Genomic DNA, 26,832 nt, shown 5'->3' with positions numbered 1-26,832 from the left:
ATGAACAATTGCATTGTCAGCGCTCTTATCTTATGAAACTTGTATCATAAGTTTATATCAGCAATGTCTTTGACATTTTCGAAAATAAGTGCTGATCAAATATTTTTAAATGAGTTATGCCCCTTGCAAATATTAATTATAATGGAAATCACGTATTTATGCACAGCGAGGTATCAAATAATTGTATTAGAGCGTTCCTGATGTAGTAATTGAAAAGTGCTTATGATGCATTTTATGTTATTATGAACATATCAGGATGTTAGTAGAATGCATTTTTTTAATACAATTTTCTTGTGTAATAAACCATAATTTAAACATTCTGTTCTGATTTCAGAAAAAGAAGAAAATTCAGAACTTAAAGAGAAATTAAAGAAAATGGAAACTGATCTGGGTGAAATAATTCCAAAGAATATTAGAGGTATATTATAAGTTAGTGTATTTTGACATTTTATAATTTGACAACAACAAAAGACTGCACCCTTGTAATCCCTGGACATGCTTGTGCTTTTATGTTTGATATTGAGTCAGATCAAAGGCTTTCACTTCTAAAATGGGACTCTTCTCTAACAGTAACTTAATTATATCAGTATGTCCTTTATAACTTGCTGTATTAACACCTCTTAAATAATTTGTCAAATATGAAATTTCAAAACAATTTACATATAATTTTGAATGACTTTACAATTAATAATGGTTAACCTAGACAATTTATTATTGTTTTGCTAGTAAGTATATGTTTTGAAGGGATATTTTCAACTGAGATTTTATGACAACAAGCAGATGGGGTATGATGGCCAATGAGACACCTATACTCATAACATGCATAAGGACAAGTATATAAACATTCACAGGTAACCATCCTGTCTCCAACAATGAAGAAAACTGATGAGGTATGATGACCAATTCAATGAGACACCTATCCACCTAAGGGCAAGTATGTAAACATTCACAGTTAACCATCCAGTCTTCAACAATGAGGAAGACTTGTACGGTATAATAAGGTATAAAAGGTCCTGAAAGTCAAAATGTTAAACAACTTTCAACATAGACTCAATTCACTATTTTATGTCTTTGAAATTATCATATAAATAGTAATTTTCTGTTATAAGCTTCTCTTATATATTTTTCAGAGCTAATAAAAAAACAAGTAGAAGACTGGGAAAAGAAAGATAAGATGTTCGTGTCTACAAGAGCCAGTGATTATGTCATGGAACAGTTACAGGACAACAGTTGTTTGACTCTAACCGCCCCATCAGGAGTAGGAAAATCATTTACTGCCAGACACACAGCACTGGTTTTAAAGAAAGAAGGATACAATATAATACCAGTGGAATTACCAGCAGACATTAGAGATTATTATCAGCCTGGTAAACAGACTGTCTTCATTGTAGATGATATTTGTGGAAATTTTACTGCCAATCAACAACAGATTGATAACTGGAAACAACTGTTACCTGTGATTAAAACAATAATGGCAGACAAATGTTGTAAGATTATTGTATCTTGTAGATTACAAGTCTATAAAGATGAAAAGTTTAATATATTATCACCTTTTAAATCCTGTGAATGTAATTTAATATCAGATAAGTTATGTCTTACATCTGTAGAGAAAACAAATATAGCAAAAACCTATATTGGTACAAGCATGACAGATATTGATGATTTATCTTTTAAATGTGATTTTTTCCCACTCTTATGTTCCTTATATCATGAAAAAGAAGATGTAGATGTCAAAGAATATTTTAAAAATCCTTTTGATGTCTATAAAAGTGAGCTAGACAGGTTAAGTGAGCATGGTGATGAAGGAAACTATAAACTTTGTAGTCTTGCTTTATGTGTTCTCTTTAATAATCAGCTAAATGAAACATGGTTCCAGGGTAAAATGACAGATGATCAACGACAGATCATACAAGACACATGTGAGGCTTGTGAGTTCAACAGTATACCAAAGGCAAAACTAAAGAAAGCACTTGACACTCTAGATGGTACATTTATAGGTAAACAGAATGGAATTTATAGAACTATACATGATAAACTATTTGACTTCCTTGCTCATTACTTTGGTCAGACAATGATTTCATGTTTGATAGATCATGGTGATAGTAAATTAGTACATGAACGTTTTATCTGGCAGAAGTCACCAGATGACAAGAACAGTAATATAGACTTCATTATAGAAATACCAGATGATTATTTAGAATCATATTTAGAAAGGTTTATAAAGGACTGGTCAGTAGGAAAGGTGTCAGCTGTATTCAGTAACAATAATATAAAAGTATCATCATTCAGACAAAAGTTAATACAGTACTTACTACAACTAGATAAACCACAACAAGTAATATTAGCCAGTACCAAGGATACAGTGAGACCAAAGGAGGACTGTGCATCAGGTAATACTCCACTGATAGGTACTTGTTATACTGGTTATACTGATATAGTCCAGTGGATTTTACATAATGGTGTGGATGTGGATCAATGTAGAGATGATGGGATCACTGGACTAATCATGGCAAGTCAGGAAGGACATTCTGATATAGTAACGTTACTGTTAGAGAAGACTCCTAATGTTAATCTATGTAACAAGAATGGCTGTAGTCCTCTGTTCATTGCAAGTAATAATGGACATACTGATATAGCGAAGTTACTGTTAGAGAAGAATCCTAATGTTGATCTATGTAACAAGAATGGCTGTAGTCCTCTGTTCATGGCAAGTCAGGAAGGACATACTGATATAGTGAAGTTACTGTTAGAGAAGGATACTAATGTTAATCTATGTAACAAGAATGGCTGTAGTCCTCTGTTCATGGCAAGTCAGGAAAGACATACTGATATAGTGAAGTTACTGTTAGAGAAGGATCCCAATGTTGATCTATTTGACAAGGATGGCTGTAGTCCTCTGTTCATTGCAAGTAATAATGGACATACTGATATAGCGAAGTTACTGTTAGAGAAGAATCCTAATGTTGATCTATGTAACAAGAATGGCTGTAGTCCTCTGTTCATGGCAAGTCAGGAAGGACATACTGATATAGTGAAGTTACTGTTAGAGAAGGATACTAATGTTAATCTATGTAACAAGAATGGCTGTAGTCCTCTGTTCATGGCAAGTCAGGAAAGACATACTGATATAGTAAAGTTACTGTTAGAGAACAATGCTGACTGTAATATCTGTGTTCATAGTAAAGAGTCTATAGCAGATACATATACTAATCACCAACAGTACACATTAGACAAACTAAAACAAGGCTTGTTTAATGTCTTTGTAGAGGATAAATCATCACATGTAGCAGATTATGTCAATAAGAAGTTAATATATTATGTCTGGGATGTAGTAGCTGGTTGTTCTCCATTACATATAGCCTGTTTTGTGGGTAATATAGATATAGTCAGTTGTCTTCTGGACCACAATGCTGACATCAACATGACAAAAGAAGATGGAACCTCCCCATTATTTTTTGCATGTGAAGTAGGACATGAAGATATTGTATGTTTATTGTTAGATAAAGGAGCAGATACACAGATATGTAGACTAGGTGGGGCATCTCCGTTAACCATTGCAACAGATAATGGACATACATCTATAGTAATGATGTTAACAAATCACACAAAGAAAGAAGAAAGTTAAACTTTCTTCTTAACTCTTGTTCTTTTGTCAGTGGTTCTTTGTGACATGTTATAAAAACCTGCAAGGGATGTTAAATGTCTTTTTTTAAACATCTTGTTCTTTAGTCGGTGGTTTGTTATGATATGTAACTATCATGCAGCAGATGAGAAAAACACCCTTTTTATTTTCTTGTTGTTAGGTGTTTGTTTATGTTTGGTATTTACTGAAATTCATCCCATCATATTCTCTCTATTTCTACACATGCAGTTAAGCTTCACATTACGTGAATACATATCTTAATTGTATTACAAGGAATAGAAGAAACATTTTAGATTCAAATGCAGTAAACACATTTTGTTGATGCCAATGAATAAAACTGTACCACACTTAGTACACATTGTATTTCTATTGTTACTTAGTATTCGTTTTAATTACTTCATTGTTTTCTTAATTCACATTTCTTTCTGCCTGACTATCCAGGTCATTTTTTGTATTATTAAGTGTAACAATATTCAATCAGAAAACAAATAAATAAATACGTACATGTACATCAATACAATACAGGTATTGGAAAACAAGTAATAAGTCACTTGTAAAACTCTTTTTGAATGGCGAAATTAATTACAATGGACAGACAAATTTACAATCATATCTTTGCCTAATTTGCTTCTCATGTTAAACATACAACATTTTACTGTATTATTGGTAGGATAGGTGTAGTCCGTTGTCTTCTGAACCACACTGCCAACATAAACATGACAAAAGAAGATGGAACAACTCCATTATTTTTTTGCATGCGAAGTGGGACATGAGCATATTGTACGTTTATTGTAAGATGGTGCAGTTATATATAGCGGTATGGGCTTTGCTCATTGTTAAAGGTCGTATTGTGACCTAAAGTTGTTAATTTCTGTGTCATTTGGTCTCTTGTGAAGAGTTGTTTCATTGGCAATCATACCACATTTTCTTTTTGTATGTATACAAATATAGCCTACCATTGTTTTTGTATTGTTATGTAGAGTCGTGTTTTCTCTTGTGTAACATTTTACTGATTGTATGACCTACTTTTATGTACTGTCTACAAATATAGACTACCATTTTATTTGTATTGTTATAAATGTTTGTTCGTGTTTTCTCTTGTGTATGTATTCCTTTCTATATTTTGCTAACATGACAAACCCCTATATTGTTTGTTTTGTTTGGATGTTTTGGAAATGTATAATTGCAAGATAAATATGTTGTATTTAATCTGTTAATAGAACTAATTATTACGACACGTAATAACCATACATTCTAAAGAAGAAAAAACAGTGATCTATATATATGCTAAAGAAATAATATTGTATTACAGCAGGCCTGACAGGCCATGTAAGATCTGTCATCACTTTGGGTCCATTGTCTGTTTGTCTTTCCGTCTATTGCTTTTTAGCTTTTGAAAGATGATTTTATTTGAAACCTTGAATGAGTTTTTACTTAATTTTGTATGCATTTTTATATGTATTGACGTGATACCATTGGTCGTATAATGATATCACGTCGTCATCGTTTGAAGAATTTTAATTACATCCCTTACACTGCTGTTAAATTATGTATAAACAATTTTTGTATTGTTTTGAGGTGATTAGCTGTCAATTCATTTTTTGAAGTTACTATTTTAATAATTCTAAAATTGCTGATTAAGGTAAATTAATTTTAGCTATGATTATGTATGTCATTTTCTATTTCAAGACTTTTATGATGTATTTAAATGGGTTATTATGGTTGCAAACTCCGTTAGTCTGTGTCAGAAACCTTTTATGTGTCAACTATTGAATTACAATCCAAATTCAGACCTGCATCAAGCGCGAATATTGTGTCCATTTTTTCCCCAACTGTTCAGGGTTGGACCTCTATGGTGGTATCCAGCTGCCCTCGGCGATTTATTCCTTCTGGTTAAACATTCAAAATTTATATTCAGCTCCCCCCCTGCAAAAAAACATAGGTTTTCAATAAATTATCTGTTGGTATATGTCTTGCTCATTTTGATTATCTTTATATCTATAAAATTAATAAACATTTTTGTATGATTGTTTTAAAGATTTTGTATTCTTTTTTCGTATGTAACTTTTAGTCTTTATATCTATAACATTAATAGACATTTTCATTAAAACATAGGTTTTCAATAAATTATCTGTTGGTATATGTCTTGCTCATTTTGATCATCTTTATATCTATAACATTAATAGACATTTTCGTATGATTTATTTAAAGATTCTTTTTTCTTATGTAACTTTTAGTCTTTGTATTGGTGAAATAGTACTGACAAAGATAATACTTAATATATTGTTTTTGTTTCAAGTCTTATGACTAGCTTGGTATTAAACATGATTGAAACTCTCAAAAAGGATCAGAGGCAAAATTGCACTAAAAATAATGAGTAAAGCAGGAAAGACTTTTCAGTGTGTGCACTCTTGTTTCAAATTCTTTGATCTCTCCTGGAAGTTATGAAAGTAATAGATTGAATGCTGTGTATAACCACCCTACTTCAAAAAAAGTATGATACTTACTTGCTTTGCCAGTTTTTTTTACCATTTTGTAGTAACCTCATAAAGTTTTAACATGGCAGCTAACAGCATTTTTAAGTCACTATCTTATGTCCCTGTTTTCAAAAATTGCAGGGGCTGTTTCAAAAATTGCAGGGGCTGTTTCAAAAAAATCTTACTGCAAGAATTGTTTGTAAGTTATTTACTGAAATTTTCATGACTCAAGAGTATTTTTTTCTCTTTCGAATGTTTGTGAAATTTGTCCTAATCTTTAACATTGCAGAGTAATGCATCTGTAGAAAAAAAAGTTTCAATATGACAGCTTCTGGTGCAGTAAAATACGTACCATTACTATGACAGCTTTAGATAAATTCCCCTGGTAAAGACATTTTTAGTATCACAGTTTTACTGTCTAGAGATGCCATGTTATCAATGCAGACTCAAGTTTATTATAGTTAATTAACTCCTTGTAAGTTACAGCAAAATCAATCTATGTATTGTGATAAGTCTCAAGTAATAGAATTAAGAATTTCCAGTAACAATTATTTTTACCATTTATTACTGTTTGAATTATATATTGTAATATAGAAATATATTTTGATGATATAAAATTAATCATAATAAAATTATTTATCAGTATTTTCTGTATTTTTATTCACTTAAATATATGTTAATTTGTTAAAAAGACTGATAGTTATTGTCTTCTACGTTTGAATTGGGTTTGAACAGTATTCAATGTGAATATGATAGATTTGGAGAATGCATTCATCATTTTGTCTTTGCAGTTTACATTACATAATGACAAATTGTGCAATTAACATGACGGAGTAGTGCAACCAACTTTTATACAAACAAAGCAAGTAGGCCAAACAAACCTTTTACTTACTAGCATTAGGCTAACAGATGACGGAGTAGTGCAACCAACTTTTATACAAACAAAGCAAGTAGGCCAAACAAACATTTTACTTGCTAGCATTAGGCTAACAGATGACGGAGTAGTGCAACCAACTTTTATACAAACAAAGCAAGTAGGCCAAACAAACCTTTTACTTGCTAGCTTTAGGATAACAGATGACGGAGTAGTGCAACCAACTTTTATACAAACAAAGCAAGTAGGCCAAACAAACCTTTTACTTGCTAGCATTAGGATAACAGATGACGGAGTAGTGCAACCAACTTTTATACAAACAAAGAAAGTAGGCCAAACAAACCTTTTACTTGCTAGCTTTAGGATAACAGCTTTAACTACAAAAGTCAACTTGGCTTTATTATAATCATATCATCAAAAGATGTCTGGGAGTCAGCTTTCCAGTTTTCTTAGGGACAGAATATTTCAATCCAAAATGATTATTTCACACAACTTGATTTGATATTGCTTCGTTGGAAAAACTGTACTGATTTTAGGATAAATAGGTCATGTTACAGTGTCTGTAAATCTACTGAAAGTTTTGAGGCCTATATTACGTTTTAGGTAACTAAAATAAAGATATGGAGATATGATATGATTGCCAATGAGACTAGTATACCATAGAGACCAAAATTATATGTCATCAACTATAGGTCACCATAAGGCCTTCAACAATTAGGTAAACCTATAACTGTAGTAAGCTGTATAAGGCTCAGACATAAAAAAAAAACTATGTTATATTTCAAACAAACACGAATGCACACGTTTTAATGTCTCGCCAGTTTTACTGACCATTGATTTTATGTTGAAAGTCTTAAAGATAAAGGTTTAACTAAAAAATTCACAGAAACTCAGGTCAAATAAATGCCGTCAAACAGACATATACACCTTACAATTTTTTTATACACAAAATATAATTGACCTATTGTTTATGATAATTGAAAGACAGACAAAAAAAAACAAAAAACACTTAACATTTACCAATGAACCATGAAAATGAGGACAAGGTCCGATGGTACCTGCCAGACAGACATATACACCTTACAACCATTCCATACACCAAATAAAGTTGACCTACTGCTTATAGTACTGGAAAAACAGACCAAACCACAAAAGCTTAACATTGGCCAATGAACCGTTAAAATGAGGTCAAGGTCAGATGATAATTGCCAGAGAGACATGTACACCTTACAACGATTCCATACTCAAAATATAGTTAAACTGTTGATTATAGTACTTGCAAAACAGATCAAAACACAAAAATTTAACATTAAAGCAATGAACCATGATAATGAGGTCAAGGTCAGATGAAATAAAATTAACGGTATCAATTTTCTTGCACCAGATGCGCATTTCGACAATACATGTCTCTTCAGTGATGCTCGTGGCCAAAATATTTGAAATCCAAAGCTTATATAAAAGATGAAGAGCTATAATCCAAAAGGTCCAAAAAGTATAGCCAAATCCGTGAAAGGAATCAGAGCTTTGCATGAGGGAGATACATTCCTTAAAATTTATAATAATTTCTATCATTTTGTAACAGCAAATTCAATAACACAAAAATAATCCGTATTTTCATGCCAGTACCGAAGTACTGGCTACTGGGCTGGTGATACCCTCGGGGACTAATAGTCCACCAGCAGAGGCATCGACCCAGTGATAGTAATAAAATTAACGGTATCAATTTTCTTGCACCAAACTGCCAGTCTTTGTATTTGAGAAATGGACCTAATCACGTAACTTTAACCTTGATCACTGATCCATGAAATAAGGTCGATGTCAGGTGAACCCTATCTGACGGACATGTAGACGTTGTAAGGAACCAATATACCAAATATGGTTATCCTATTACTTATAATAAGTGAAAAATTCACATGACAAAAAAACTCAAATTTGTTTTCAAGCAGTCGCTGAACCATGAAAATGGGGGTCAAGGACATTGGACATATGACAAACAGGAACTTCGTATCATAAGGTATCTACATAAAAGATATGAAGCATCCAGGTCTTGTACCTTCTAAAATATAAAGCTTTACACATATAGTTCACACCGCCGGATATTAATACATATGTCTCGCATACTGCGACGAATGTCGACGGCGAGACAAAAACTAAACGGCCTAATGTATGTACAAGTCCAAAGCCATAAGGCACAGCCGACTGAAATTGTGGCAACATTAATTGTTTTCTGATGCTATCTTTAAATCAAATGTCCTATCTTCATGAAAATTTGGGAAAGGTTTTGCTTCAGGACAATATATATTGAGTAATGAATAACCTATCTGGGGTGTAAAATATCTTTTTGAGAGATATAAAAATCCCTAGTATTTTAAAGATCAATTGTTAATTTTACAGTGGTTATCAATAGACTGAAATTATTGGTGGTGTATTATTTTCCTGAAGATCTCAGTGTAACTTTCAAATGAAAAACAACAAAAAAATCCAAATTTTATTTTGTTTGTATCGAGTGGACATGACATATGATATAAAACCACCTATTGTAGTCTAGTGGTTGTGTGCTTGCCTTCGAGTGTGGGTGGACGTGAGGTCGAGCCAAAACAGGTTCAAAGGTGGTAGTGTGCTTGCCTTCGAGTGTGGGTGGACGTGAGATCGAGCCAAAACAGGCTCAAAGACTTGAAATGTGCTGTTCTCGGCTATGCGTGGAGCATATAGAAGTAAGAGCTCTAATCAAGAACAATGTGTTCATGTAATATATGTTTCTGTGGACTATAACCATGTGAACTAGCATTGGTTTCTTACTCGATTTGTCTCTAATTTTTCTGGGTCCTTGTTGTCTGACCTATTGTCACGGAGGCGAAAAAGTAATCGTTCTCTCTGACGTCTGCGTCATCAGTCTGTTGTTTCAATATAAAAAAAGAAGATGAATGACAACTATCCACCAAAGAACAAATGACGTATATATTACCAACAATAAGTCGCTGTACGGCTTCAACAATGAGTAAAACCCATACTGTATAGTAAGTTTAAATGAGACAACTATCCACTAGAGAACAAATGACGTAGATGTAAGCAACAATAGGTAACTCTACAGCTTCAACAATGAGTAAAACGCATACTGTATAGTAAGTTAAAATGAGACAACTATCCACCAGAGAACAAATGACGTAGATGTAAGCAACAATAGGTCACCGTACAGCTTCAACAATGAGTAAAACCCATACTGTATAGTAAGTTAAAATGAGACAACTATCCACCAGAGAACAAATGACGTAGATGTAATCAACAATAGGTCACCGTACAACTTCAACAATGAGTAAAACCCATACTGTATAGTAAGTTATAATGAGACAACTATCCACCAGAGAACAAATGACGTAGATGTAATCAACAATAGGTCACCGTACAGCTTCAACAATGAGTAAAACCCATACTGTATAGTAAGTTATAATGAGACAACTATCCACCAGAGAACAAATGACGTAGATGTAATCAACAATAGGTCACCGTACAGCTTCAACAATGAGTAAAATCCATACTGTATAGTAAATTATAATGAGACAACTATCCACCAGAGAACAAATGATGTAGATGTTAGCAACAATAGGTCACTGTACAGCTTCAACAATGAGTAAAATCCATACTGTACAGTAAATTATAATGAGACAACTATCCACCAGAGAACAAATGATGTAGATTTAATCAACAATAGGTCACCGTACAGCTTCAACAATGAGTAAAATCCATACTGTACATAGATGCCAACCATTACGATTTTCCCGTAATTTTTCCGATTTTGCGATAAAAACTACGCTACTACGATCAAAGTCGAATAGTTACGGATTCGCAATCATCGTCGATCAATTTTGTAAAAAGCGGATTGTTATCATTGCTTTTCCGTCTTGTTCCGGTATTTAGAAAATGCCAATGTGATACTCCCGGTTTCTCGGGAGTTATCGACCTATTTTTGGGTAACTAACTGACTTCCAAAGAGGCAAACTTGCATTTTATGAGTAGCTTTCCCCCTTTCTCTACTTCTCCTTGACAAAATGAAAATATACGAGTCGAGAACATCTAAACAATTAATGAAAAGAATACATACTACAGATAACATGTTAAACGAAACATATTAGTGCACATCACTTTGCAATCACTCTTCAGTAATTTTTATTGGTAAATGCACGTTTTTGAATGATTACTGAAAACTTTTAATACGGAAAATTTGATAGTTTGTTACTGAAATGGTCAAAAGGGGGTTGGCATCTATGTACTGTATAGTAAATTATAATGAGACAACTATCCACCAGAGAAAAAATGACGTAGATGTAATCAACAATAGGTCACTGTACAGTTTCAACAATGAGTAAAACCCATACTGTATAGTAAGTTATAATGAGACAACTATCCACCAGAGAACAAATGACGTAGATGTAAGCAACAATAGGTCACTGTACAGCTTCAACAATGAGTAAAACCCATACTGTATAGTAAGTTCTAATGAGATAACTATCCACCAGAGAACAAATGACGTAGATGTAAGCAACAATAGGTCACCGTACAGCTTCAACAATGAGTAAAATCCATACTGTATAGTAAGTTATAAAGAGACAACTATCCACCAGAGAACAAATGACGTAGATGTAAGCAACAATAGGTCACCGTACAGCTTCAACAATGAGTAAAACCCATACTGTATAGTAAGTTATATTGAGACAACTATCCACCGGAGAACAAATGACGAAGATGTAATCAACAATAGGTCACTGTACACTTCAACAATGAGTAAAAACTAAACTGTATAGTAAGTTATAATGAGACAACTATCCACCAGAGAACAAATGACGTAGATGTAAGCAACAATAGGTCACCGTACAGCTTCAACAATGAGTAAAATCCATACTGTATAGTAAGTTATAATGAGACAACTATCCACCAGAGAACAAATGACGTAGATGTCAGCAACAATAGGTCACTATACAGCTTCAATAATGAGTAAAACCCATACTGTATAGTAAGTTTTAATGAGATAACTATCCACCAGAGAACAAATGACGAAGATGTAATCAACAATAGGTCACCGTACAGCTTCAACAATGAGTAAAACCCATACTGTATAGTAAGTTATAATGAGACAACTATCCACCAGAGAACAAATGACGTAGATGTAATCAACAATAGGTCACCGTACAGCTTCAACAATGAGTAAAACCCAAACTGTATAGTAAATTATAATGAGACAACTATCCACCATAGAACAAATGACGAAGATGTAATCAACAATAGGTCACCGTACAGCTTCAACAATGAGTAAAACCCATACTGTATAGTAAGTTCTAATGAGACAACTATCCACCAGAGAACAAATGACGCAGATATCAGCAACAATAGGTCAACGTACTGCTTCAACAATGAGTAAAACCCATACTGTATAGTAAGTTATAATGAGACAACTATCCACTAGAGAACAAATGATGTATATGTTAACAACAATAGGTCACCGTACACCTTCAACAATGAGTAAAACCCAAACTGTATAGTAAGTTATAATGAGACAACTATCCACCAGAGAACAAATGACGTAGATGTAATCAACAAAAGGTCAACGTACGGCTTCAACAATGAGTAAAACCCATACTGTATAGTAAGTTATAATGAGACAACTATCCACCAGAGAACAAATACCGTAGATGTTAGCAACAATAGGTTACTGTACGGCTTCAACAATGAGTAAAACCCATACTGTATAGTAAGTTATAATGAGACAACTATCCACCAGAGAACAAATGACGTAGATGTAATCAACAATAGGTCACTGAACAGGTTCAACAATGAGTAAAACCCATACTGTATAGTAAGTTATAATGAGACAACTATCCACCAGAGAACAAATGATGTAGATGTCATCAACAATAGGTCACCGTACAGCTTCAACAATGAGTCAAACCCATACTGTAGAGTAAGTTATATTGAGACAACTATCCACCAGAGAACAAATGACGTAGATGTAATCAACAATAGGTCACCGTACAGCTTCAACAATGAGTAAAACCCATACTGTATAGTAAGTTATAATGAGACAACTATCCACCAGAGAACAAATGACATAGATGTAATCAACAATAGGTCACCGTACAGCTTCAACAATGAGTAAAACCCATACTGTATAGTAAGTTATAATGAGACAACTATCCACCAGAGAACAATGACGTAGATGTAATCAACAATAGGTCACCGTACAGCTTCAACATCCCTCTGCTGGTGGACTATTAGTCCCCGAGGGTATCACCACCCCAGTAGCCAGTACTTCGATACTGGCATGAAAATACGGATTTTTGTGTTATTAAAATTTACTGTTACAAAATGATAGAAATTATTATAAATTAAGGAATGTATCTCCCTCATGCAAAGCTCTGATTCCTTTCTCTGATTTGGCTATACTTTTTGGACCTTTTGGATTATAGCTCTTCATCTTTTATATAAGCTTTGGATTTCAAATATTTTGGCCACGAGCCATCACTGAAGAGACATGTATTGTCGAAATGCGCATCTGGAGCAAGAAAATTGGTACCGTAAATTTTATTACTACCACTGGGTCGATGCCTCTGCTGGTGGACTATTAGTCCCCGAGGGTATCACCACCCCAGTAGCCAGTACTTCGGTACTGGCATGAAAATACGGATTTTTGTGTTATTAAAATTTACTGTTACAAAATGATAGAAATTATTATAAATTAAGGAATGTACCTCCCTCATGCAAAGCTCTGATTCCTTTCTCGGATTTGGCTATACTTTTTGGACCTTTTGGATTATAGCTCTTCATCTTTTATATAAGCTTTGGATTTCAAATATTTTGGCCACGAGCATCACTGAAGAGACATGTATTGTCGAAATGCGCATCTGGTGCAAGAAAATTGGTACCGTAAATTTTATTACTACCACTGGGTCGATGCCTCTGCTGGTGGACTATTAGTCCCCGAGGGTATCACCACCCCAGTAGCCAGTACTTCGGTACTGGCATGAAAATACGGATTTTTGTGTTATTAAAATTTACTGTTACAAAATGATAGAAATTATTATAAATTAAGGAATGTATCTCCCTCATGCAAAGCTCTGATTCCTTTCTCTGATTTGGCTATACTTTTTGGACCTTTTGGATTATAGCTCTTCATCTTTTATATAAGCTTTGGATTTCAAATATTTTGGCCACGAGCATCACTGAAGAGACATGTATTGTCGAAATGCGCATCTGGTGCAAGAAAATTGGTACCGTAAATTTTATTACTACCACTGGGTCGATGCCTCTGCTGGTGGACTATTAGTCCCCGAGGGTATCACCACCCCAGTAGCCAGTACTTCAGTACTGGCATGAAAATACGGATTTTTGTGTTATTAAAATTTACTGTTACAAAATGATAGAAATTATTATAAATTAAGGAATGTATCTCCCTCATGCAAAGCTCTGATTCCTTTCTCGGATTTGGCTATACTTTTTGGACCTTTTGGATTATAGCTCTTCATCTTTTATATAAGCTTTGGATTTCAAATATTTTGGCCACGAGCATCACTGAAGAGACATGTATTGTCGAAATGCGCATCTGGTGCAAGAAAATTGGTACCGTAAATTTTATTACTACCACTGGGTCGATGCCTCTGCTGGTGGACTATTAGTCCCCGAGGGTATCACCACCCCAGTAGCCAGTACTTCGGTACTGGCATGAAAATACGGATTTTTGTGTTATTAAAATTTACTGTTACAAAATGATAGAAATTATTATAAATTAAGGAATGTATCTCCCTCATGCAAAGCTCTGATTCCTTTCTCTGATTTGGCTATACTTTTTGGACCTTTTGGATTATAGCTCTTCATCTTTTATATAAGCTTTGGATTTCAAATATTTTGGCCACGAGCATCACTGAAGAGACATGTATTGTGGAAATGCGCATCTGGTGCAAGAAAATTGGTACCGTAAATTTTATTACTACCACTGGGTCGATGCCTCTGCTGGTGGACTATTAGTCCCCGAGGGTATCACCACCCCAATAGCCAGTACTTCGGTACTGGCATGAAAATACGGATTTTTGTGTTATTAAAATTTACTGTTACAAAATGATAGAAATTATTATAAATTAAGGAATGTATCTCCCTCATGCAAAGCTCTGATTCCTTTCTCGGATTTGGCTATACTTTTTGGACCTTTTGGATTATAGCTCTTCATCTTTAATATAAGCTTTGGATTTCAAATATTTTGGCCACGAGCATCACTGAAGAGACATGTATTGTCGAAATGCGCATCTGGTGCAAGAAAATTGGTACCATAAATTTTATTACTACCACTGGGTCGATGCCTCTGCTGGTGGACTATTAGTCCCCGAGGGTATCACCACCCCAGTAGCCAGTACACCGGTACTGGCATGAAAATACGGATTTTTGTGTTATTAAAATTTACTGTTACAAAATGATAGAAATTATTATAAATTAAGGAATGTACCTCCCTCATGCAAAGCTCTGATTCCTTTCTCGGATTTGGCTATACTTTTTGGACCTTTTGGATTATAGCTCTTCATCTTTTATATAAGCTTTGGATTTCAAATATTTTGGCCACGAGCATCACTGAAGAGACATGTATTGTCGAAATGCGCATCTGGTGCAAGAAAATTGGTACCGTAAATTTTATTACTACCACTGGGTCGATGCCTCTGCTGGTGGACTATTAGTCCCCGAGGGTATCACCACCCCAGTAGCCAGTACTTCGGTACTGGCATGAAAATACGGATTTTTGTGTTATTAAAATTTACTGTTACAAAATGATAGAAATTATTATAAATTAAGGAATGTATCTCCCTCATGCAAAGCTCTGATTCCTTTCTCGGATTTGGCTATACTTTTTGGACCTTTTGGATTATAGCTCTTCATCTTTTATATAAGCTTTGGATTTCAAATATTTTGGCCACGAGCATCACTGAAGAGACATGTATTGTCGAAATGCGCATCTGGTGCAAGAAAATTGGTACCGTAAATTTTATTACTACCACTGGGTCGATGCCTCTGCTGGTGGACTATTAGTCCCCGAGGGTATCACCACCCCAGTAGCCAGTACTTCGGTACTGGCATGAAAATACGGATTTTTGTGTTATTAAAATTTACTGTTACAAAATGATAGAAATTATTATAAATTAAGGAATGTATCTCCCTCATGCAAAGCTCTGATTCCTTTCTCTGATTTGGCTATACTTTTTGGACCTTTTGGATTATAGCTCTTCATCTTTTATATAAGCTTTGGATTTCAAATATTTTGGCCACGAGCATCACTGAAGAGACATGTATTGTGGAAATGCGCATCTGGTGCAAGAAAATTGGTACCGTAAATTTTATTACTACCACTGGGTCGATGCCTCTGCTGGTGGACTATTAGTCCCCGAGGGTATCACCACCCCAATAGCCAGTACTTCGGTACTGGCATGAAAATACGGATTTTTGTGTTATTAAAATTTACTGTTACAAAATGATAGAAATTATTATAAATTAAAGAATGTATCTCCCTCATGCAAAGCTCTGATTCCTTTCTCGGATTTGGCTATACTTTTTGGACCTTTTGGATTATAGCTCTTCATCTTTTATATAAGCTTTGGATTTCAAATATTTTGGCCACGAGCATCACTGAAGAGACATGTATTGTCGAAATGCGCATCTGGTGCAAGAAAATTGGTACCGTAAATTTTATTACTACCACTGGGTCGATGCCTCTGCTGGTGGACTATTAGTCCCCGAGGGTATCACCACCCCAGTAGCCAGTACACCGGTACTGGCATGAAAATACGGATTTTTGTGTTATTAAAATTTACTGTTACAAAATGATAGAAATTATTATAAATTAAGGAATGTATCTCCCTCATGCAAAGCTCTGATTCCTTTCTCTGATTTGGCTATACTTTTTGGACCTTTTGGATTATAGCTCTTCATCTTTTATATAAGCTTTGGATTTCAAATATTTTGGCCACGAGCATCACTGAAGAGACATGTATTGTCGAAATGCGCATCTGGTGCAAGAAAATTGGTACCGTAAATTTTATTACTACCACTGGGTCGATGCCTCTGCTGGTGGACTATTAGTCCCCGAGGGTATCACCACCCCAGTAGCCAGTACTTCGGTACTGGCATGAAAATACGGATTTTTGTGTTATTAAAATTTACTGTTACAAAATGATAGAAATTATTATAAATTAAGGAATGTATCTCCCTCATGCAAAGCTCTGATTCCTTTCTCGGATTTGGCTATACTTTTTGGACCTTTTGGATTATAGCTCTTCATCTTTTATATAAGCTTTGGATTTCAAATATTTTGGCCACGAGCATCACTGAAGAGACATGTATTGTCGAAATGCGCATCTGGTGCAAGAAAATTGGTACCGTAAATTTTATTCAACAATGAGTAAAACCCATACTGTATAGTTAGTTATAATAAGACAACTATCCACCAGAGAATAAATGACGTAGATGTAATCAACAATAGGTTACCGTACAGCTTCAACAATGAGTAAAACCCATACTGTATTGTAAGTTATAATGAGACAACTATCCACCAGAGAACAAATGACGTAGATGTAAACAACAATAGGTCACCGTACGGCTTCAACAATGAGTAAAACCCATACTGTATAGTAAGTTATAATGAGACAACTATTCACCAGAGAACAAATGCGTAGATGTAAGCAACAACAGTTCACCGTACAGCTTCAACAATGAGTAAAACCCATACTGTATAGTAAATTATAATGAGACAACTATCCACCAGAGAACAAATGACGTAGATGTAAGCAAGAATAGGTCACTGTATAACTTCAACAATGAGTAAATTCCATACTGTATAGTAAGTTATAATGAGACATCAATCCACCAGAGAACTAATGACGTAGATGTCAGCAACAATAGGTTACCGTACAGCTTCAACAATGAATAAAACCCATACTGTATAGTAAGTTATAATGAGACAACTATTCACCAGAGAACAAATGACGTAGATGTAAGCAACATTAGGTAACCGTACAGCTTCAACAATGAGTAAAACCCGTACTGTATAGTAAGTTATAATGAGACAATTATCCACCAGAGAACAAATGACGTAGATGTAAGCAACAATAGGTAACCGTACAGCTTCAACAATGAATAAAACCCATACTGTAAAGTAAGTTATAATGAGACAACCATCCACTAGAGAACAAATGACGTAGATGTAAGCAACAATAGGTCACCGTACAGCTTCAACAATGAGTAAAACCCATACTGTATAGTAAGTTATAATGAGACAACTTTCCATCAGAGAACAAATGACGTAGATGTAATCAACAATAGGTCAACGTACAGCTTCAACAATGAGTAAAACATTACCCGTACCGTTACTTAAATTGCCCCGAGATGACAATATGTTACAATTCCAACGAGAAAACTAATGACGGGATTTATAAACAAACGAAATAGCGGGCATTTAGAGCTTGATTGAAAGTATGTTTACTGTAGGAGGATGAATGTTTTTAAAAGATTTTATGTCTGGAGAATTACAGAAAAAGTACCAAAAGTAATAGGCATTTCGACACAGAACAACTATTTTAAGCTTTCTCCCATTTTTCCAAAGTCCGTTTTTTGTGTGTTAAATTCCATGATTTTCGCCTTTCTGTATACTATAGGAACATACGTATATTATACATTAAGTGTTTTTGCAATTAACTATCAATTCCAACATTCTTCTCCACGGCGATCACTGCTATATTATAAAGAAAGTCTCTATATATAATAGGAGTATAATCATAATATGCATGCAGAATAACGCGAAAATAATTTTCCTGTCCCCGAGTAATAGTTAAAAGTGTAAAATCGAAAGTCTTGACTATGACTTAAAAGTCGGTCTGGGTTAAAATATCCGGACACCTTTTTTTTCCGTTTTTCTCCAAAAATAACCCCAACAGAATAATCATAAGAATGGATGACAAACGCGACCTATAGGACACAGAGGCATGATGATTATTTTTTTGCGGAAGGAAGAGAAGCGACTCACAAAATGAGGTCTTCTCGTTTAAGTGTATAGATAAACAAAACAACAAAGTCTCACGGAAACTATTCAAGGGGTTTTCGAGTTAATGTTCGAAAACTGTAAACCCTCTCCCTTTTTTATGCATATAGTCACCATACTTCAAAAATCATTTTTTTTAAATTGAAAAGTAGCTTATGTCTATAGATATAAACACTTCCCTAAAGTTTCATGACAATTGGTGAAAGCGTTTTTGAGTTATTGTCCGAAGTGTTGACCACGGACGGACGGACAACGGAATATGATAATACGTCCCAAAAAAACCTGAATTAATCGAATAAATTAAAGCAACAACAAAATGAAAAAAATATCCAAAAGACGCACATTACATATCTGAGATTACTCGTAGTTAGTGAAATCTATTTTCCCGCGTCATTTTACAAAACTAAGACAGATGCTTCTTCATGATCAATAGACAGTAGCCAGTGCAACTTTTAATTTCTTCTTCATTTTTTCATATTTTCCATTAAAATTTAACATTTTCAAATATATTTGTCAAAAGTACACGTGTACATTGTATCAATGAAGAGACATTAATTTCAAATTGCTGATATGCTGCATATAATGTGTACCATACATGTGATGTTGGCAGGTTCAGAGTCATTTCGTAGTAACATTTTATATTCTTGATATTCATGTAATATTTGCCACTGGGCGTTAAACATAAATCGCCCTCCTGTCAGTCCAGATAGAATAAAGACCTCATTATTTCTGCGTCCGAACTTATCTAACAGGTTCAGAGTCATATCGTTTAAACATTTTATATTCTTGATATTCATGTAATATTTGCCACTGGGCGTTAAGAATAAATCTCCACTCCTGTCGGTCCAGATAGAATAAAGATCTCATTATTTTCTGCCTCCGAACGTATCTAACAGGTTCAGAGTCATATCGTTTAAACATTTTATATTCTTGATATTCATATAATATTTGCCACTGGGCGTTAAGAATAAATCTCCACTCCTGTCGGTCCAGATAGAATAAAGACCTCTTTATTTTCTGCCTCCGAACTTATCTAACAGGTTCAGAGTCATATCGTTTAAACATTTTATATTCTTGATATTCATGTAATATTTACCACTAGACGTTAAAAATAAATTTTTCCTCCTGTATAGAATATAGAATAAAGACCTCATTATTTTCTTCATCCGAAGATATCTCACTGTGTCCCGTGTTTGTCTAGATGTTTGTATTGTTTCTTCGCGCGTCAGTGTGATTGTCGAGAGAAATATGATAGTAAATGTTTGATTTCCTTGACAGCTTTTTTTATTGGTATTATTCATATTACTGTTTTTTCTTTAATTGTGGAGGGTGATCGTCTATTGCAAATAATTCTGCTCAAATCACAGCTAGTGGTGAGAGTAAATTTTCTACGTGCCGATAGTCGCACTATTACTTGGAGCAATAAAATCACGATAAATGATTTTTTAAATGTACCGACTATTCACCTTCGTGGGACTAGATATTTTTTTGTATTATATTGCCTCCATACGTAGTATATACCCTTATTAATTTAAATCATTTATGTGAAGCACATATATATATATAAATGTTTTGTTTTACACGTCTTATACACAGACGAATAGAAGTCGATCAAGAAATGTTAACAGGTGGTTCCTGTAACTCTTTGTCGATAACACTTCACAAACGTGGGGGGGGGGGGGGGGGGGGTGGATCAAATCATAAACTTTTTAATTTTTTTTTGGGGGGGAGGGTGAGGTTTGCCTGTTTGCCGATCACTATGACAAATAGGTAAACTATAAGTGATCTACAGATGAGTAAAGGGGGAATATCATTCCGACAGCAACATAACAACACAAAAACATCTAGAGATCGACATACAGTATGCCACAATAGACAAGGAGTGTAGCTTAGTCACGGTCGACAATCGGCTAACCGAGAGATTGGTCGGTTAATCTATATTGAGTATGCGGCTATATCGGCGGTCGTTCTGTTGATCAGGTTGGCTAAAATCTGTTAATCAGGTGTTCTCGAGAAAATCATTTAAAGTTTAGGATGTTTCATCGTATAACTTTTTGAATATATTTTTATTATTCATGTCTTACAAAACAATTCAATATACTGAGTCCAGTGGTGTAATTATCATTTTTCTAGCTTCGATGTACGTTTTATAAAACGAAAAGGCGGGTTAGCCATCAATACATTTATACACATTTTACACACACAAAATGTACACTAAATGACACGTTGGTTGAATTTACTAGCAGGCATATTTTGAACATCGAAAAAAGACAAGCATTATGTTTGCTAACCATTATATTGATATCTTTGTGTAAAAAATTCACACGAAAATCTGTATTTTGGTGACATAAATCAATCTTCATTTAAAACCTGGTCTGTTAATGGGTCGGATGTATAAAACTCGGTCTGTTAATTGGTCTGTTAAAAGTTATGAATGGCAATACAAGTATAATTTTATTGCTATATGGGGTGTTATCGGATCAAATGGGTAGGCTCAAGACGAGTGGCTAAAATATACGGAAACAACACATGAGCAATGAAACATAAAATATACGGTAGCAACACATGAACAATGAACAATTTAGACAATGGAAATTGAAAATTGATAAAAATGGTTTCAAAAAGTGTAAAATTACTTTTGGCTTCATAATAGACTGTAATGATAAAATAAATTTATTTTGCCGAAAACATAAATCTTTACATACATGTCTTAACAATAATATAAAGAACAATTACTAATACATATACAAAATCTAATACTTATTCAGTTAAACTAGAATAATGCACATAATGGCGGACCACAAAAATTAAATATCCGCCGCATAAGTTACTGATGCAAAATATGCAAAAATAAAATAAATAAAATAGAAATTTTAAACAAAATAAAAAGGGAGGGAGGGTGGAAATTTTTGTCGATATGATTTCTCTAAAGAATTATAATGACTAGAAAAAGGAATTCACTTTAAACCTCAAAGTTGAGTGAACACTAATCAAAATCATTTAAGCGAGAATATCAAATGATCGGCCAAAGGGGAGTAACTAGAACATATTTCGCATCGTAATTTATTATTTATAGTTTAAAAAAAAAACCTATTAAAATAACATTAATTTCATCCAAGAATGGTCGCATATATCGTGTGGATTCTGTTTAGATAATGAATGACACCAATTTGTCATCTGCATTGGTAACCAGTATATAAATCAGAGATAAACATCGTAATGTAACTAAACATCAGTAAGTAAAATATATTGGGATGCTAAAAAATAAAAAATAGAGAAAGTATAATATACATTTATTTCCCGTGCCTGAGAAAGATATGAAGATTTGTTCAATGACATGTAGGATGGTCTCAACCAATCAGATATTGATTAAACTATCAATGTGTATAAACTGTGGAATAATATACAACTATAGCCTTTGTATGAGGGCGATACAAGAATATATTGACCTGAGAGAAGTATATTGACTGAGGACGAAGACCGAGGTCGATATACTTCTTGGGTCGATATTGACCTCATACATAGGCTATAATTGTTATATTATTAATTTCCAACCATATTTGTATCAAAATCGTCATTTGATTTTGTTTGAATTTTTATAGATATCATATTGTCTCTTAGACATTAACAACATATAAATAAACCGTGCAATGTGCATTTTGCTGTGCAATATGCATTTTGCTATCCGCCGTTTTCGATCACCTTCGAAAATGTATACACATGTAAAAAAGTATTGCAACACCAAATTGAAATTAAAATTAAAAAAACACTCTTTATTTTTTTGTGATATAATTTGGTAAAATAGAACTAGTTAAACATTATTCAAGTATCACCTGAGTTTAATAAATAAATATGGAAAAAAGTATTGCAACACCAAATTGAAATTGAAATTAAAAAAACACTCTTTATTTTTGTGTGATATAATTTGGTAAAATAGAACTAGTTAAACATTATTTAAGTATCACCTGAGTTTAATAAATAAATATCGACTCGATAAGTTTGTATCTGCACATGCAGCTACTGTACCCGTAAACAGCAAAACAGATGTTTTTGCCCTCATTGTTTTCAACACTTTAAATAACCAAGTTTTTAAAGTTATGTGATTGACACCTTGTAATGGGTCCTTGACAACTCTTAACTGCAGCAAGATGGCAGATTATCAGCATAAGAGAAGCAGGGATGTCGCTGTAACAACTGCACGTATTGTTGGTCATCACCATTCCACTATAAGTCGTTTTGAGAATAAAAATCAGGCAATAAACGCTGTTAAAGACCTTCCGAGATAATGAAGACCCCCTATACCATTTGCTAGAGAAAATCAAGCATAATGAAGGTTGGTCAGAAGGAAACCCATTGCATACAAGAAAATCCTAAAAAGAGAGTGGTGGCAATACAGGAGCCTTTTAACAAGAACTGTTCGAGATCAACTCATCGCTACTGGTTATCATGCGATAAGACCATTTCGGAGACCTTTGCTAACGAACAGACACACAGTTTTCCGTATCTAATGTAGTGCAGAGCTCGCCAAAGTTGGAAATTAGCATCGTGGAGGAAGATCCAATGTTCAAATTGAATTTGGTTCATCTTCCTTGGCCCGATCGTAGCCCGAATTTGAACCATATCGAGCATATATGGGACACTATTGGGCAGAAAGTGCGCGAAAGTACACCCCAGTTCAAACACATCATGACATAAACAATGCCCTTCATCAGAAATGGTTGCTGCTACCTTAGCAACAAATTAGTCGATTTATGGCAGGAATGAGAAGACGTTAAGATGCGGTGATCCGTTTGAATGGAGGCTGCGCACAAAGTACTAATTCTTTGGCATATAACGATCAACCATGATGTGAACAGTCATCTGAAGATTAATTTTGAAATGTCTGACATTGTAAAGTTCGACTACAGTAAAAGTTGTAAAATGCATTTTTTTTGTACAAAAAACACTTCATTTTGTTATTAAAATTGTGGTTATATAAATCATTTTTTTTTCAAACATTTTTTGTTCGTTTCAATGCCAATGTTATCATAAACTATGTTTCAATAATATTATTCACATATTTTATGATATTTCATCTAAAAAAAGAGGCTAATTTTTCAAGTTTTAACAAATCAAGGTGTTGCAATACTTTTTTCCATGTGTATAGTTTAACATGTGACTTTCCCTGAACGAATCAAATAAGTTAAAATATACAAATTAATTAATAGTATTGAGTAAGAAACTGCTACCGTTCTGGCAGTCCGTGTACAGGTTTGTGTATTGGTAACTGTCAGATATTAAAAGTCTTTCTAAACAAACTATAAATGCATTTTAACTTAACAAAGTCTGTGATATCTCTTGTTAAGTTGATAGAAATAATAAAATTGACATTTTCCACGTTTTGCACCCATTTTGGGAGCGGAAGTCACTTTTTTTATGAAGGTATTGTTTTTCCGTACTTTAGGAACTGTAATTTGAGTTTTATCAAAATTTACGTTAGATTATACTTATTAAAAAGCTTTCAAAACAGTTACGAAATGTAACCAATTGGATATATGACGCCATTTGCAAAATGAGCGGTGGCCATATTGAAAAAAAAAAGATTTTTTTATGGCCAGCAGCTTAATTTTTTTAATTATCATTTTGTCAACCCATATACCAAATTTCATGCTTGTATCACGATTTGCACAATTATGTCCATAATATCTTCCACTAATTTAACCACTTTGATAACCATTCAATTCATACAACATGCATATGGATTTAATAAGATGGATTATACTGCAATTTTACTATACAGATAAAGCTATACGTATAAAAGAGGGACGAAAGATACCAAAGGGACAGTCAAACTCATAAATCTAAAACAAACTGACAACGCCATGGCTAAAATTGAAAAAGACAAACAGAAAAACAATAGTACACATGACACAACATAGAAAACTAAAGAATAAACAACACGAACCCCACCAAAAACTAGGGGTGATCTCAGGTGCTCCGGAAGGGTAAGCAGATCCTGCTCCACATGCGGCACCCGTCGTGTTGCTTATGTGAAAACAAATCCGGTAAATAGTCTAATTCGGTAGGTCACATTCAGGAAAGGGAAGGGGATTGTAGTTACGACGAAAGGAACATATATCCGATATCATTTGTGATACGGTTATTCCATAACGGTCAACCAACTCGTGATGGCGTCCGTAAAATTTACGAAGGGATGATTTCAACTTCACCATTTGGAACTCTTGGTTTAATAGCTTCCTTGTGAGCAGCAACCCTCTATAAAGAAAATCATGATAGGAAATGCAAGCACGGGAATATCGTATCAATTGGGAGATATATACCCCGTATGCAGGTGCTGCTGGAATGTTGCTACATAGAAATGGAAAGTTCACAATTGGAAAGCTGAAATCATCTCTTTTGTCGTAAAGTTTTGTTTTCAACCGACCCTCATTGTCAATTTCTAGATGTAAGTCAATATATGAGGCCGACTTAACTGTATCTGTAGTATCCTTTATCTCTAGCTCGATTGGATAGATGCGTTCCACATAGTCACCAAATTTTGAATTATTTAGTGAAAGAACATCATCTATATAGCGAAACGTAGAGTTAAAGGATAGTGCTAACTTTTTATCTTTCTTCCTAAGAAGTTCCTGCATGAAGTCAGCCTCATAATAATAAAGAAACAAGTCGGCAAGTAGAGGGGCACAGTTTGTTCCCATTGGAATGCCGACAGTCTGTTGAAAAACACGTCCTCCGAACGTAACAAATATGTTGTCAATCAAAAAATCAAGCATCTTGATAATATCAGTTTCAGAGAATTTTTTGTTCGAATCAGAGTGATCCTTTACAAAGTAGGATTTATACGTTATCTTTATACGTCAATGACCTCAACTAACCTATAAGCCCCGCCTACTTACCGGAACTCTATTTCATCAACAACGTCACGTCACAACTATGACAACGTGTAGTAACAATGGTCAAACTTTTATGTATTTAAACTTGTTAGGTTTTCAAATTGGTAATTCATATACCATGTGTATCAAATGTTATTAATTAAGTTCATTTTCCCTTTCTACAAAATGTTCTAATTCCTTAAAATTTCAATGTCTTACCACCTTGACTACGCTCATAGGGAAAAACCCAAAAATGGTACCCCAAGAGGGAAATTCCAAATTACTTTTTTTTAACAATATTTGTTACATTAGTGAATTATCTAAAAGGTGAATATGTGACCTAATCTGTAAATATTATATAAAATATTGATCAGTAAACCAAAAATAAAAAAATATATGAAAAATAACTGCTAAAAGTAAAAATCATAATTTTTCCTTTAATTGTATGTTAAAAGTCTTAAACTGTAAACTTCCTATGTAAAGGTCAAAATAAAACCTGTAAACCTCCTTTATAAAAACACATAAAGACTTAAAAAATGTATATAGTGTATATAATGTTGTGTTACGATTGTTAATTTATTCTTCAATTATTTTTTTTGGTGGTAGAACTGTTCGACATACAAAGTATGGTTACCCTATAAAGGGTGTAAAGATCCAGAGAAGAAGTTACATATTTTTTTTTTTTTTATTTTTTTTTTTTATCGATTTCAGTATAAAAAACAATATACGTATAGCGTCTTGAAATATGAAATTTATTTGTATTCGGCACGAAACGGGAAAATGCTCGGTAGAACCTCGCATTTTCCCCGTTTCTAAGCCTCATACAAATAAATTTCATATTTCAAGACACTTTACGTATATTGTCTAATTAGAACATTCAAATAATTTTATATAACATGTATATA

The 26,832-nt window shown here is 33.9% G+C and overlaps 1 protein-coding gene across 6 annotated transcripts in view; it reads left to right on the top strand.

Moving 5' to 3' along the window:
* The window catches only part of LOC143054464 (uncharacterized), a 286,121-nt gene that overhangs the window by 60,956 nt on the left and 198,333 nt on the right, over positions 1-26,832 (top strand). For 3 of the 6 annotated variants that reach the window (XM_076227475.1, XM_076227476.1, XM_076227474.1), the window contains exon 9: positions 335-418. The exons of 2 other annotated variants lie outside the window; for them this stretch is intronic. In XM_076227475.1, the coding sequence (XP_076083590.1) occupies positions 335-418 (84 nt within the window). Of the gene's footprint in view, positions 1-334; positions 419-1,130; positions 6,766-26,832 lie in introns of those variants that run through there. One more of the 6 variants, XM_076227483.1, reaches the window with a different exon arrangement.

This window comes from Mytilus galloprovincialis, chromosome 12 (genome assembly GCF_965363235.1).
Source record: "Mytilus galloprovincialis chromosome 12, xbMytGall1.hap1.1, whole genome shotgun sequence".
In the NCBI taxonomy this organism is placed as follows: domain Eukaryota; kingdom Metazoa; phylum Mollusca; class Bivalvia; order Mytilida; family Mytilidae; genus Mytilus; species Mytilus galloprovincialis.
This window is presented reverse-complemented; position numbering and strand designations above follow the sequence as displayed.